Source organism: Globicephala melas, chromosome 1 (genome assembly GCF_963455315.2).
Source record: "Globicephala melas chromosome 1, mGloMel1.2, whole genome shotgun sequence".
Classification (NCBI taxonomy): Eukaryota; Metazoa; Chordata; class Mammalia; order Artiodactyla; family Delphinidae; genus Globicephala; species Globicephala melas.
In genome coordinates, this window is record NC_083314.1 from 148,394,096 (window position 1) to 148,409,279 (window position 15,184).

General features: G+C 39.2%; 1 protein-coding gene across 1 annotated transcript in view; it reads left to right on the forward strand.

Moving 5' to 3' along the window:
- Positions 1-2,373: 2,373 nt before the first annotated feature.
- The window catches only part of LOC115860493 (putative selection and upkeep of intraepithelial T-cells protein 1 homolog), a gene marked incomplete at its 5' end in the record, with an annotated part of 29,052 nt that continues 16,241 nt past the window's right edge, over positions 2,374-15,184 (forward strand). The window contains 6 exon segments of the mRNA XM_030870377.2: positions 2,374-2,740; positions 4,328-4,561; positions 4,564-4,617; positions 6,876-6,977; positions 8,598-8,705; positions 12,503-12,625. Coding sequence (XP_030726237.2) covers positions 2,374-2,740; positions 4,328-4,561; positions 4,564-4,617; positions 6,876-6,977; positions 8,598-8,705; positions 12,503-12,625 — 988 coding nt within the window.

Here is a 15,184-nt window from a genome sequence, read left to right on the forward strand (position 1 = left end):
GACTCTCAACCACTGCGGCACCAGGGAAGACCCTAAAAGCTTCAATTTATATTAAAGATTTTTTATATATTCAGCCTCCATTATATTTTCTCTTCTTCTTCCCCTTGTTCATTCCGCTTCCATATTCCTTATTCTTATGCATCCTCCTTCTCTCCCTCTCCCTCAGTTGTGTCTTGGCAATTCTTCAGCCTTTGCACATCGACATTGATTTGTGTCAATCTGTCAATTTATGGAAAAAAAAACTATTGGGATATTGGAACTATCCTGAAATTATAATTTATCGGGGGAGAAAGATTTGAAACTTTTAAAGAAATGATTCTTCCCATTTACGAACATGGTATATCATTTTTCATTTACTTAAAATTTGCACGCTTAGAATATTGCCATGCACATTGTAAGTGCTCCTTGTGTTTTAGCAATTATTGCAATCTTAGCGGTATCTGAACTTGTCTTTACTTTCCTCCCTACTCTGTTATTGGATGACGTGTGTCCAAATGTGAGCACTATTCCTCTATCATGCAAATTTTGGACACTTTTACTTTCCTCATTTAAATAATTCTGTATTTTAAAGTATTTCAGTATGAATCTGTAATACTGCATAATTACAAAGAAATAAATTTAAAATGTTTACATGAATAAAGAAATATATTTTGTTCCTTAACACATAAAGGTTTACCATACATCCAAGTCATATTTTCTCCTTCAATGAGTTGTATGGTATGTGGCTTTCTACTCTGGGGGAAAAAAATCTAAGAAACTCATTTGGAAGAAATAAATTAATAACTTAGTAAACTTTTATTTTTCTCTGAGTCCATAGATTACAATCCCCCACCAAAAGTGTGAGAGAGCATAGTCTAGATGGAGCAGAATTCCCCACAATGAGATCCTACATAATCTGTTAAAGTGAAATATAATCCTTTAAGGGATACAGAGAAAACATCTTTTTTTTAAAAAGCCCTACCCATACAGACGGCCAAAAGACACATGAAAAAATGCTTAACGTCACTAATCATTAGAGAAATGTAAATCAAAATTATAATGGAGTATCACCTCACACAAGTCAGAATGGGCGTCATCAAAAAATCTACAAACAATTAATGCTGGAGAGGGTGTGGAGAAAATGGGACCCTCCTACACTGTTGGTGGGAAGGTAAATTGGTAAAACCATTATGGAGAACAGTATGGAGATTCCTTAAAAAACTAAATATAGAACTACCATATGATCCAGTAGTCCCACTCCTGGGATTATATCCAGAGAAAACCATAATTTGAAAAACTACATGCACCCAAAGGTCATGGCAGCACTATTTATAATAGCCAAGACATGGAAGCAACCTAAATGTCTATCGACAGAAGAGTGGATAAAGAAGATGTGGTACATATATACAATGGAATATTACTCAGCCATAAAAAATAATGAAATAATGCCTTTATCAGCAACTTGGATGGACCTGGAGATTGTCATACTGAGTGAAGTAAGTCAGAAAGACAAATATCCTATGATGTCGCTTATATATGGAATCTAAAAAAGTGGTACAAATGAACTTATTTACAAAACAGAAATAGAGTCACAGATGTAGAAAACAAACTTATGGTTACTGGGGGAAAGAGGGGTTAGGGATACATTGGGAGATTGGGATTGACATATACACACTGCTATATATAAAATAGATAACTAATAAGGACCTACTGTATAGCACAGGGAATTCTACTCAATACTCTATAATGACCTATACGAGAAAAGAATCTAAAAAAGAGTGGATACAATTATATGTATAACTGATTCACTTTGTTGTACACCTGAAACTAATACAAAATCATAAATCAGCTATACTCCAATAAAATTTTAAAAAATAAAAATAAAAAAGCTCTACCCAGAAATAAATTTTTGAGTTTTAAAGGGATGAAAAGAGAAATATATCAGATGTCAGGGTCAGTGTGGATTTTTTCAGTCGAAATAAAAATGGTTGGTGGTTGGCCTGAGGTTAAGAGAAAAGGCAAGAGTAATGATCACACATATTTTTTAGAGAAGACTTTATTTGCCTGTGCAAATCAATCAGTCTACATTATTTGATTAGGCACTTAGTGAGTGCAGAGATCTTTATTAAGGACTGAGCCTGATGGAATATCCCTTTTTTAATTGGTCTCTTCTTTATTTTCTTGAAATTTCTATCTTAATCCTATTTAAAGAGAATCAAATAAAAGGGAAATTTTGGGAGTCTCTGGAAAGATACTAAAAAGGTAAGGCAGTCCTATAGGTAGTATTTGGAAGGAATGTTAAGAACCCATTGATACCTAGAAAGCTAGGAACTCATCATGTACATATATGAATTCAATACACAGTGACTCCTGGTTCATACTCTCACCTTTTGGTTACTGTCTTCCTTCACAGAGCAGTTCACAGTGAATGGCATTCAGGGGCCAATCTTGGCTCCATTAGGTGGAAAAGCTGAGTTCAGTAGCCAGCTGTCCCCACCACAGAGTGCAGAACACATGGAAATACGCTGGTTCTAGAACCACTACACAAAACCTGTTCACTTGTACTGAAATGGTAAAGACTTGTATGGAGAAACCATCTCCAAGTATGTGGAGTGGACAGAGCTCCTGAAAGAAGTCACTGGAGAGGGTAAGGTGACCCTCAGGTTCCTTAATGTGAATGCTGCTGCTGATGGGTGGTACCACTGTTTCTTCAAAGATGGTGATTTCTGTGATGAGGCCATCAGAGAAGTGAAGGTCACAGGTAAGGATGGATCCCTCTGAGGCTTCTATGCATCCACAATTCTCAATCCATCTGAGGCTGAGTATTAGGAATATTCTTAGTGTTCCTGACCATTTCATATTACAGGGTTTGCTTAGCAAGTTCAAATTCATGCATTTAGTCTTTAAATGGGGAAGAGTGTTGGATTAAGAATGCAAATTGTGTCTGTGCACATATTACCTTTATCGGCAAGAACTGTCTGTTTTCCCAGGTCCATGTGCACTGTTAGATCTTTAAAGTATCAACAGAATCCTTTCAGGATTTGGTACTATATTTTTCAATTATTTTTGACAACACTTTAGTAAAACTTGACTCTATAAACCACCTAAATCTTTACAACTGTCTCCTTAATGATCATTCTTGTTCCCATTTCTCCCTGACTCAATTTGCTGACTACGTAGTTCTTAAATATAGTTCAGAAAGCCTTCGTCTGTAATCTTCTGTGTCCTCCAATATCACCTCAGTCATGGTTTTCTGAATAACAAAGAAATGGTGGCAAGATGGAGGACTTGAAGTAAACTGAAAGGCTTCCAAATGTGAGGGCACAAGGGTAGGGACCTAGGCCCATTCACATTTAACATTTTCATTAGTTATTGTGACGTTCATCTGTATTACCTAGAGCTAAGCTATTCAATATGATAGCCACTAGCCACATGTGGCTACTTACATTTATATTTAAATTAAATAAAATTAAAATTAGGCAAAATTTAAAGTAAAAAATTAAATAAATTGAAAATTTAGTTCTTTACTCTCACTGACCACATCTTGATCTTAGCCAAAAAGCCAATAAGGGATCACTGACCACATCTTAGGTGCTAAAGTCTCACATTGCAAAAAGCTACTGAATGGACAGCACAGATATGGAATATTTCCATCACTGCAGAAACTTTTATCAGACAGAGCTGCTCTAGAGGAACTCTTTAAATCTCTACTCATTCTTTCTTTGCCCACGCATTAGGCAATTCTTAACATCCCCAGCAATGTCCTAAAAATTTTCAAAAACTTGTTTATTTTCTCGAAACTGATATCTACTGCTTTATTTTGATAATAGTAGTGTGTTACCTGTTTTATTCAAAGAGCACATAAATTAAAGTTTCAATTAAAGTCGCAAACTTGCCTTTATGCTATTTACTGCTTATTAATAAATTATGGTAGCTCATATGTGACTAACGATGAAGATACAAGAAAAAATGTTACACTATAAATTCTATGAGAACTGAGATCTTGATTGTTTTTGTTCATCATTACGTCCATGGACCTAGCCCAGTCTCCTAGATTTAGTAAATAATCAATAAATATTTTTGACTAAGTGAATAAATGAAACAAAAAGGCATTTCCTCTCCTGACTTTTTAGGACCAGGTTGTTAATTTGGATATCATACCCCTTCAGTCTGGCTTAGCCTTTTTCCCTTTTGATTAGCTTGTAGAAGCAATCAGAGCCCCACAGCGCTTGACTATCAGTGTATCTAAGGGCATAAGGTTTAAAGTAGAAGAAGGGGGCTTTTCTTTCTCTCTTATGTTTCCCCATCCCTTCACCTAAATATTGTTTTCCCCTTTCTTTCCAACCAGCTACAAGCCTGGAAACGCAGATTCTTGTGCATCCTCCTAATACCAAAGGTCTTTTAGTGGAGTGTAATTCAAGAGGTTGGTTCCTGCAACCTCAAATGGAATGGAGAGACAGCAGAGGAGAGATCATTCTACCTTCATCAAAATTTCACTCACAGCATACTGACAAATCGTTCAATCTGAAGATGACCCTTCTTCTAAGATGGAGCTCCTATGGGAATGTCACTTGCTACCTTCGAAACCTGTAACTGGTCAAGAGGAAGGAACAAGCATTGTCCTATCAGGTGAGATCTGTGTGTTTGTTCTTCAGATGATGGCCATTGTCATCAAATTTATAAACTAAAGAGAAAAATTAATACACTTTCTTCACTTGGTTTTCAGGATATTATGTTCTCTTGGCTTTGTTCACCATCTTGCTTGTCTTCTTTCTTATTCTCTTCTGCTACTTCATCTTTTTCGCTCCGCCTTCTTGATATACGAGTTTCCCAGGGCATAGTCTTTGAGTCTTTTTTTCTCTATTGTGACTTAATTCTATCTCAAGGCTTTACATAAAACCAATATGATAAGAATTCCTCGAATGATATCTTCTACCCAGACCTCTCTCCCAAACTCTAGTCTCATCTCTAAACTCAGCATCTCAGTGTGGAAGTCTAGTAAATATCCTCAATCGCACAGATCAAAAACTAAACTCTTAATCAGCTGTCAACTTGTGTGATGTACTGCCTTCCCAGTCACACTTCTTACTTTTATTTTCTCAGAAAAAAATCCTTGAAGTCATCCTTGACTGCAATCTTTCTCTTATATTCTACATCACACGTGTCGAGAGATAATACTAGCTTTACCTTTAAAATATACCCAGAGTCTCACCACTTCTTACCACCTTTGCTGCCCTCCAAGTCTGAGACACCATCACCCATGGTCTGAACATTGGCAATAGCAACTGAAAAGTTCTCCCTACTACTTCTCTTGTCCACTATGGTATATTCTCAACACATGGATAGGAGGATCCATTTAAAACATGAGATATATGTCACCCTCTGTTCAAGACCCTGCAATTGTTCCCCATTTTATTCAAAGTAAAATGCCCCACCAATGTCCTGCACTATCTCTGCCCCTGTTACCTATCTGACCTCATCCCCTAATGTTCTCTATGTCTCCTCTAGTCTAGTCACACAGAACTCCTTGCTGTTCCCCAACCGTGACAGAACTGCTCCTGCCTGGGGTCTTTGCTCCAGTTGTTCCCTCTTCCCAGAATGTTATAATTCCAATAAATTACCTATCTCCTTCAAATCTATACTCAAGTCTCACCTTGTAAGTAAGGACCACTTTGACAAACCAACTTGGAAAAATGCAACCTTTACCACCCCCTCCACCTGGTATTTTCTATCACCTTACCCTCTTTTAATTTTTCTTTTTTATATAGTAGTATCACCTTTTTTTTTTTTTTTTTTTTTTTTGCGGTACGCGGGCCTCTCACTGTTGTGGCCTCTCCCGTTGCGGAGAACAGGCTCCGGACGAGTAGGCTCAGCGGCCATGGCTCATGGGCCCAGCTGCTCTGCGGCATGTGGGATCTTCCCGGACTGGGGCACGAACCCATGTCTCCTGCATCGGCAGGCGGACTCTCAACCACTGCGCCACCAGGGAAGCCCGTAGTATCACCTTTTAACCTGCTATGTAACTTATTTATTATGTTTATTGTCACTTATCTATCTCCCTTTCTAAAACATGAAGATAGAGATCTTTGTTGTAATATACCCCAGTTTCTTCAAATATTGCATGGCACATAGTAGGTAAGCAATAAATAATCAATACTTGAATGATTGAAATAAAATAAAATGAGTGCCTTGGAAACTGCTGAGTAAATGTACATGTATTAGTATTTGTATATGTCTGTGAAATTCATGTTGGACAGATGCTGAGAGGGGTATCCCAATTCAAGATTATTATAATAGGAATAAGTTCCCAACAGGTTTAGCAGTTTACTACTTTTAGAACATTTTTGTGTTTATTTCTCTGGGCAGAAAGACATCAGATTCCCAAACAAAATGATAGGTGTCTATGCCCAGTATGTGCAAACCAGCAAACTAAAGCAGGTGCTTGTTCGCACGAATAAGAAAGGAGGAAAGCTTATGTAAACGTATGTCTCAATGTATTCAAGAAGAATAATGCCAGACCCAGTGAATACATTGGAGAATTCAGAACTGCGCATATATTGGTTGCTTAGACAAAAGGACTGAAGGACTGAGTTGGTCTGAGGCTTAGTAGGAAGAACCCAGCTCTGCCTTAGGGAGAACATGAGACAGAATGGATGGGAAGAATTGGGGTGAGAAGCCTTCATTCACCTTTGCTCCAGTCTCAAACTAATCACACTGGGCTCAGTCCCACTCTGGACCCTTTGTCACTTTTCACTCACCCAATTATAACTACCTCCCCAAACTGGCTTAGGTCTAATATCCCACTGTCATGAGGTCTTGAATGCTTTAGATGAATCTATTTCCGATAAACTGTATTTATCGGAAACATTGTATTCTGCTACAATGTATACATTGTATTCCATGGAATACAATTTGGATACAGATTCTGGTCATAATTCTGGTTCTGCTGCTGACATTTATCATGGTGCCCAGTGTCGATTTATATTACAGATTACAAGGTAAGTGGGTTTGAAGGGCAGGAGATATAAAGTGAGGGTGGGAGAGCTAAAGCTGCCTGACCCTTGATTCCCAAGCCCATCTACCTCAGGAAGTTCTAAACTCTCGGGACAAATGTTAGACATACGCCCTTCATCATTCCTTGGTCCTAGATATTCTTTAGCCATGGAGCTTCTGACAATGCTGTTTATCTGAAAGCCTGGGCTTTCTTGTACCTCAGTCAAATTGAAATCCTTTTTTTTCCCGTATGGTGATAGCTTTCCCAACAAACTGGGAGAGCTTTTTAACATTTAGCATTTAACATGTAACACAGTTTCCACATATTTCTTACTTGACTCCTTAAATGGTCCAGGGGCAGGAAATAAAGTGCTAATCATACAGGGCAGAAACAGCGAGCAGAGGTCACTTAATAGTCCACAGCATCAGGAAAATAGAACATGCAGAGAGAGTTACACCAGGTGGCCTACCCTTCCTAGGGAAAAAGTTTTCATCCATCTCAACTATGTTGTATTGGGGGAAATGGACTTGGAGGATTTGGGGGAAAATTTTAAGACACAAAATAACTGTTTGATTTGAGGGTGTGCTCACTTTTAAAAGCTTCAAATGCACGGATCCTTTCTGGTATAGCTCTATCTTTCAAGACTACATTCTTCTGAGGTCTCTTTCTGCCTGAAAACCTGGACTTCCACAAAGACTCTCTCTTTGGTAGGTCAATGTTCTGCATGTTCTCCAGGAGCACAGCTGACAGGAGCCACAGTTCACAGTCTCTTGTATGTTCCAGAGCAGGTACCAAATACTATCTGCTTATTACCTGACACACATATGAGCAAGACCCCTCCCGGGTCCCTTGGTGTATGGTGCTGTGTCCCACAAATCCTATAGAGGTACTTCTGTTTATGCATGGATGCCACATTTTTGTTGTTGATGGGGAGATAAAAATGAGGGTTATCTTATGCCACCATGATGCTCATGAGCCTTTGTATCCCATATTTTAAACACTAAGTTAGACTGTGTATAGTACTCCCCAGCAGAGGACTGGGCACGACCTGTGGTAGTAAGCACCCCCGTCATAGACTATTTTCATGGAAAGACTATATAGTCAAGGGACACCACGACGTGTGCTAAATAAGATTTTAAACAAAATGCTGTCTAACCAGCCTTCCATTGATGAAATTCTTACTTTCAGAGCTCTTATGATCTCTTAGGCAGTTGAGACATCTCCAGACCTATCCTACTCCAGCCTATTTTGAACCCAGACAACACAAGGACTAGTGCATAACTTTGTCTCATCCTCCAAATGAGACACGTTGATTGATGGACTAGATAGAGAAAAAGAAAGATAAGTTGCTTTTCTCTGGGTCTGTTTAGGCTCAGCCCCAAACTGGTCCCATCCTAGAAACAGCTCTGCTTATCGTCCCAGTGACACACAGCTTTAGACCTAAGCCTTTAGATCCTTGGGATCCTCTAGTCCTAAGCCTTAGCCATAGTTTTTTCCCTTGGTCCTATTCTAAATAAATACAAAGGGATGGCATTAAAATATATCTCTTGCTTTCTTGGTGCATTTCCCCCAGTGCAAAGTGTCTCCACACCAATAACTGATGATTATCTCTTTCTTCCTTCAGATTGCTCCTGCAATGTGATACCTCCTTGGTCAGTGGGCACACCGGTAGTCTTGACTTCAATACGTGTGAGTGTCTTCCTCATTATCTATTTGCATCACAAAAAAAGAGGCATGTGGGACCAGAAAGATGAGAACTTCATGAAAGTATCTCCTTTCCCAAGTGTTTAGTAGCTGGCAAAACATTTAGCTGAAGAAGAGTAACAGGCTATTTATCAGAAAGCCTGGGCTTCTTGTACCTCAAATATTTGTTTGAATTGCATGAACAATAAACTTTTGGATCTCATGTCATTGAGTTTGGATTCCAGCCTCCAAATTTATGGGCTTAATGATACAAACTGATGATGCTTCTTCTCCATAGCAAAAGAACATATTTCTTTCAGTGTAATAGCTCTATTTTTGCCAAAAATCCAGCCATCATTTCACTTAATAAAATATGCCAATTCTTCCTGTACTTTAATCTTAGAGGAGATAATAATTCAGTATATCTTAAACTTTTGGGGTCATAGACTATTTTAGAGACTGATGCAAAGTAAAAAAGTCCTCTTCTCAAAATAATTCATACGTCTACAGATATTTCGCTTAAGTTTATGGTCTGTATGGACAACTGAAACTGATCCTTGTCCTCTTTGACTTTTTTTTTTTTTTTTGCGGTACGCGGGCCTCTCACTGTTGTGGTCTCTCCCGTTGCGGAGCACAGGCTCCGGAAGCGCAGGCTCAGCGGCCATGGCTCACGGGCCCAGCCGCTCCGCGGCATGTGGGATCTTCCCGGACCGGGTCACGAACCCGTGTCCTCTGCATCGGCAGGCGGACTCTCTGACTCTCTTTAAGGGTGAAATTGAAAAGGCAATTGTGAAAGTTTGAGGATAGCTGAACCCAACATATTGTAAAATGTGTCATCAGCTCTATCTTTGAGGTCCCCATGGAAATTATGTATACATGTCAATGATCAGCAAGGTAAGGTAATTTTTTTATTATAGCTGGAGCTGTAGCTATAGCCAAAAATCACAATGCAGAAGTCACAAAGTAGCGCTGAACAATTCAGAGGATTTCATTTATTAATTTTCTCCTATGAAATAAAGACAAAATACCCTAAACCAGACCAGACTGAAAGTGTTTTTGTAGTTTACTCTAAGAAAGTCCATACCTGAGTCTTGCTTATTAACCATGTTAGCAGACTAAATGCCGTATCCATCAGTGCTGGAGGAAAGAAGCAAGATGCTATGATAATAGCTAGTATATATTAAATATTTATTATGTGCAGTATGCATTTTATAAGATTAATATATTTAATTTTCAGTGAATTAGATTTTATCTGTGATAAAATCTGGTACACAAAGAAGTTGAATAGCTATTCACACCGTTAAATGATGGTGGTGCCAGGACCCCAACCAGGCACTTAGACTCCTTAGCCCTCTGTTTCAACAGCTGTAGTGTACTGTTCCTCTATGAAAAGACTAAAAATAAAGTAAAAAAGAAAGAGATATTTAGTCATAGCAGCCTTGTGAAAGAGAATTTATCATTACAGCGAAATATAGCCTGGGCATTTAGCGATTTATGAGGCTTCCATTAGATATAACTGAAAGCCCCAAGAATAGGCTGCAGGTCACTGTCATTGTTGAAGCAGACCCGGAATCCTTAAGAATCTGGGGGGCTTCCCTGGTGGCGCAGTGATTGAGACCCCGTGCCCCGGTCCGGGAAGATCCCACATGCCGTGGAACGGCTGGGCCCGTGAGCCATGGCCGCTGAGCCTGCGCGTCCGGAGCCTGTGCTCCGCAACGGGAGAGGCCACAACAGTGAGAGGCCCGCGTACCAAAAAAAAAAAAAAAAAAAAGAATGAATCTGCGAATTAAAATTTTATTTTTCCTTGCTCTACCTTGAGGACCTAAAGTTGAGTCATTGATCACAGAAGCCTCCACCCACACTGCTCACGACTCCTGGTAATTAGGCAGGTAACACACATCCACTAACCTCTTTTATAATTGCTACTGAACTTTCTTCTCTTTACCTAAAATGGACTTTCCCCTGAAGGTACTGCTTCCTCTACAACTATCTCATTTAGCAAACTTCTTCCCTATTTAGGCAGCTTGCTGTTTGCTGTGCCTTTCTGGACTGATTTTCCTTCTTGAGGCTTATCAATTCAGAAACCTCTTATCAATTCATTTAACAAATATGAATTGCCAGGGAATTCCACGAGCACTGTACATTTTAATTCTGCAAGAGATGCAGAAGACACTCAATCTGCAAGAGATGTATACCGTTTATTTCCAAGAACCAGTGCCAGGCTAGAGTCAGACTTCTTGGCAATACTATTACCTGTGTGAACTTGGGGAAGTTATTTTAAGTCTCTGAACTGCAGTTTCCTCATCTTTAAAATACTGATGATGATGCCTACTTCATAAAGTTATTTTAGGTTAAATTAGTCAATATATCAAAGTCATTTGGCCTGGCTTCGCACATAGTACAAACACTAATGTATGATATTATTGTTACTATCATTACTATTAGCATAATCTAGGGATTCTGTCTCAATTCCCTCTCTGGTGTCTTATCTGCTACATGTGTTTGTCATCATCCTTCTCCCCTTTTCTCCTAAGCTTATGGCATGTCTTTCTTCACTCGCACCCCACCATCATCTTAACTTTCCTTCTAAGCATGGACAGCTCTAGCCATGCTTAGAAGCTATGCTTCCTAGCCATGTAGGAAGGAAAGAAAATTAAAAACTCAGCTTAGATTTAAACACACACACACACAATCCCCTGAATAAATACTCTTAGCATCTTTGTACTATCTTCCAAGTTTTTCTTTCAATTTTGTTTTAAATTATTTTCTATCTTTTATGAGAAGAGGTTTGAAGTTCTCCTAAATGTTAATGTGAGAAAAATAGAGGTATGTGACCAAGAGAGAGACTTACAGACTCTCCACTCTCTGATCCTTATGCACACACTCCCAGGGCAATTTTGCTATTTTTAAAAAATTTATGCTATTACCCTTATAAAAGGGATCTCTGATCTAGTTAAGGGCAGAGAATTTATATCAAATTATAGGAGAAAGTAGATATTAATTAGGTGAACGCTTTACCCTCCATTTGTACAGTCTAAGACCGTATGGAATATATCATGTGGGCAACAACCTTGGTGACTTCAGAGTTTTCACTTCTCCAACAAGAATATTGTCAATTATTTCAACTGTTATTTCAAGGACGTGGATTTAAGACTCCTGACTTCAGCTTCCTCATCCTCACCATCTTGGTTGTCTTTCTCTACAAGGTAGTATGAATCAGTGAACAATCATGTCAGTGAAACAAACTAGGGTTGATATAAGAAAGTAATTTTTAATAGACATAGCTGTCCAGTAATGAAACAGATACCCTAACTGTTGGCAATGGTGTTCCCATCACAAGACATATTAATCAATATTATGAGTTAGGGGTGTTTTCCACCTTTATAATCACCCAGAAAACATACTTTACAGAAGACTTCTGCTCCAGATAAGAGGATGACTTTTGAGAATTGTAAGATCTCTTTCATCTCAGAGATTCTGTTCATCTTAGGCTATTCTATTTCACCATACTCCTCAAGAGGTCTAGAATTCTTGAGGGGCTACAGCACCACATAAAGAAGATAAAGGTATAATGTGTCTATCTGTCCTTCAGACTCTGGCCAACCAGAGCAAGTGTCATGATGCTTGGGTGGAAGAATGGGTATCTGCCTCTTTGCAGCCTTCTTCCAGACTTAGGCCAAATGTACTCATCCCCAGGGTCATCCACATAACCCAGCCTACTTCTCCTTCACCCACACATAAGCCCAGAAGTATGGAGTAATAAGAACGTGAAAAGTAAATTTATTGGTCTGTAATTCAGTTCTCCTTTCCCTCTGTGACCCTTTTAATTCTTGCATCTCTTTCCAGTCCCCATTTCAGATCCACATTTCCAGTTGGATGTCATGTAGTTGGAAGATATGACTCTGATCCTGTGTGTTCTGATGGTCTTTATCACCATGGTCATTTCCTTTATTTACTTTATATTCAGAAGTAAATGGAATGGGAAGGGTGGTAACTCAGAAGGCATCTTTCTTCCAACTGGTCTCCAGATACAATCTCAGATTGTAGCCTTCTTGAGGCTCCTGGGGTTTCTACAAAAGTGACCTTTCCAGTCTTTGTGCCTTAATAACTGGGGAAAGCAACAAAGACTTGTAGATTTTCTCTTGCTCTGTTAATGTGCAAAGCTCTTGGTGGATTTGATGTGATAATAATACACTAGAGATTTTCCTGCCAGAACGTGTACTTTTCTAATGATATCTTTGGCACATGTAATGAAACTACACATGTAATGAAGCTGCCCAAGCCAGGATGATAATATTCTCAGGATAACTCTAAATTCAACTAAATATGATTATGGAGGAAAGAAAAAAGAAGTGAGGGGAGTACCTGTTTATTAAAAAAAAAAAACAACAAGAGAAAAAATAAGGTGATTTTGAGACCAGGTTTTACTCAGGCTAGAGAAGAAAGGTTGCTTAATGAAAAGAACATAGTGTTTGAATCCAGAGAGTTGGGTTTCTATCCTGACTTAACCATGCTGAGTGACCTTGGGTTAATGGCTTATCCCTTCTGATCTACTTTTATTTCCTCCACGAAATGCAGAATATAATTATGAGATTGTGAAGATTAGAAATTTTGATGTAAAACGTCTAACATTGTGCCTGATAAACAACAAATATCACATGCACACACATGCATGCATATACCTGCACATACACACACATCAGGGAGGCAATCAGAGGGGGAGAAGACCAGAAGTGGTCAGATTCTACCCCAGTGAAATCTGTCTATCTCTTCCTCTCTGCTTCTATATCTCTTGAAACATCTACCTCTACTGCCTCTCATTGCCTCTACCTGTTCTCTCAAAATCTCACAGAGGTATCAGCTGATATCACTGAAAGAAATGTACACAATATAGTCCCTTCCTAAAAAAGGAAAGGAAGAGAGAAAGAAAGACGGAAAGAAAGGAAGGAGGGAAGGAAGGAAGGAAACAAGGAAGGAAGGAAGGAAAGAAGGAAGGGAGGGAGGAAGGGAGGAAGGGAGGGAGGGAGGAGGGAGGCAGGAAGGGAGGGAGGGAGCAGGGAGGGAAAGGAGGAAGACTTATGCCTTATAAGGGCTTTCTGATTGTAGCTGCCTTGAGGCTCCGGGGTTTCTACAAGTGCAGTATTAGTGCCTCAAACTCCAGTGACAGTCTCATTTCTGACTTCACACTTTGATAGTTCTCTCAAGTAAAATTGGAAGGCCCAAGTGTTTCATCCAGAAACATTCAATACTGAGCTCTTTGTGAAGTTTAGATGTTTTCTTCTATTTTGATCTCAAATGCAGAATTAAAAATTTAATATTATAGTTAATAATAACAATTTAATATTATAGAAACTTGTAGATGTCCACAAAGGCTGGACAGGAATATTTATGAGCCTATGTTCACAGTAAGGCATGTGAACTAATGAAATCCCCTAACTAATTTGAAATCCCCTAACTAATGCCCAATGATGAAAGTCCTGGCTTTGTTGTGCAGATATAATCTTCTTATGAAAATGGAAGGAAATGTAGAATTAGTCACACGGGAAGAAAAATTTTAATTCTCGTGTTCCACCAGCAATCTACAATCCTAAAACGTTCCATTAAAAAATGTATGCAAGGTTACAAAAACATGTACTCTTAATTACTAGCAGACTTTTTCCCCCGAATATAATGCAAATCCATGATAAGTTATTATGGACAATACAGAGAAATTATTTTTACTTAAACCAAAAAAAAGACCTATAACCTATAACCACAAAAATGGGTATTTGTTTTTTCATCTTTACATCCACTGACTCTTGGCTTTCTCTGTACTACCTGTTGAGAGCTGCTAGATGTTGACGTGGCCAATTAGGACAACGAGCAAAACAGTTAACAGTCAAGCTTTTATCCCCTTATTGTGGGCATATAAGAGGCCAAAAAAGGAAAGCTGTGGTGGCTCCTTACAGTTCCATTTCCCCCACAGAACAGCACTGGGTAAGGGTCAGGTGACATGCAGCACAGGTGGGGGAAATTGTGTCTCACTATAAAGAACACTGAACAAAAGGCTCCTGCCATTTTATGGACGCAGGGGAGAGCGGATGGGGAGGAGAGACAGAGAAGGGCTAGAATGGAAAAATAGTCAGAGCAGAGAAGAAGCTTTTAGTCAAGACACCGTCTCCCAATAAAAGAAGGTCTCAGAAGAGGCAACTAAAAAGCATCTCAGCTGAGGACCCCAATAACGAGGCCTCCAAAAGGAGATACCTGGACTGGGAATGCAGGTATGCATATGAGCATGGCTGCTGGGGGCCGGAGACCTAGTCCTTGACTGCAGCTTCCTCCAGAGAGTGCAAGGAGTTGACTGTGCACCGAGCCTGGTGTGGGGAGGACAGCTTTCCCGCATGGGGCCTGCTACGCAAAGCCTTTGTAATTTCCTATGATCGGACATAAGGAATTACACGTGGGAATCTGGCCTGGAGTCAGACCCTCATTACCTCTCCAATGTGGAGAAATATTCCACCCTTTGAGATTAAACAAAGGCAAGGACAA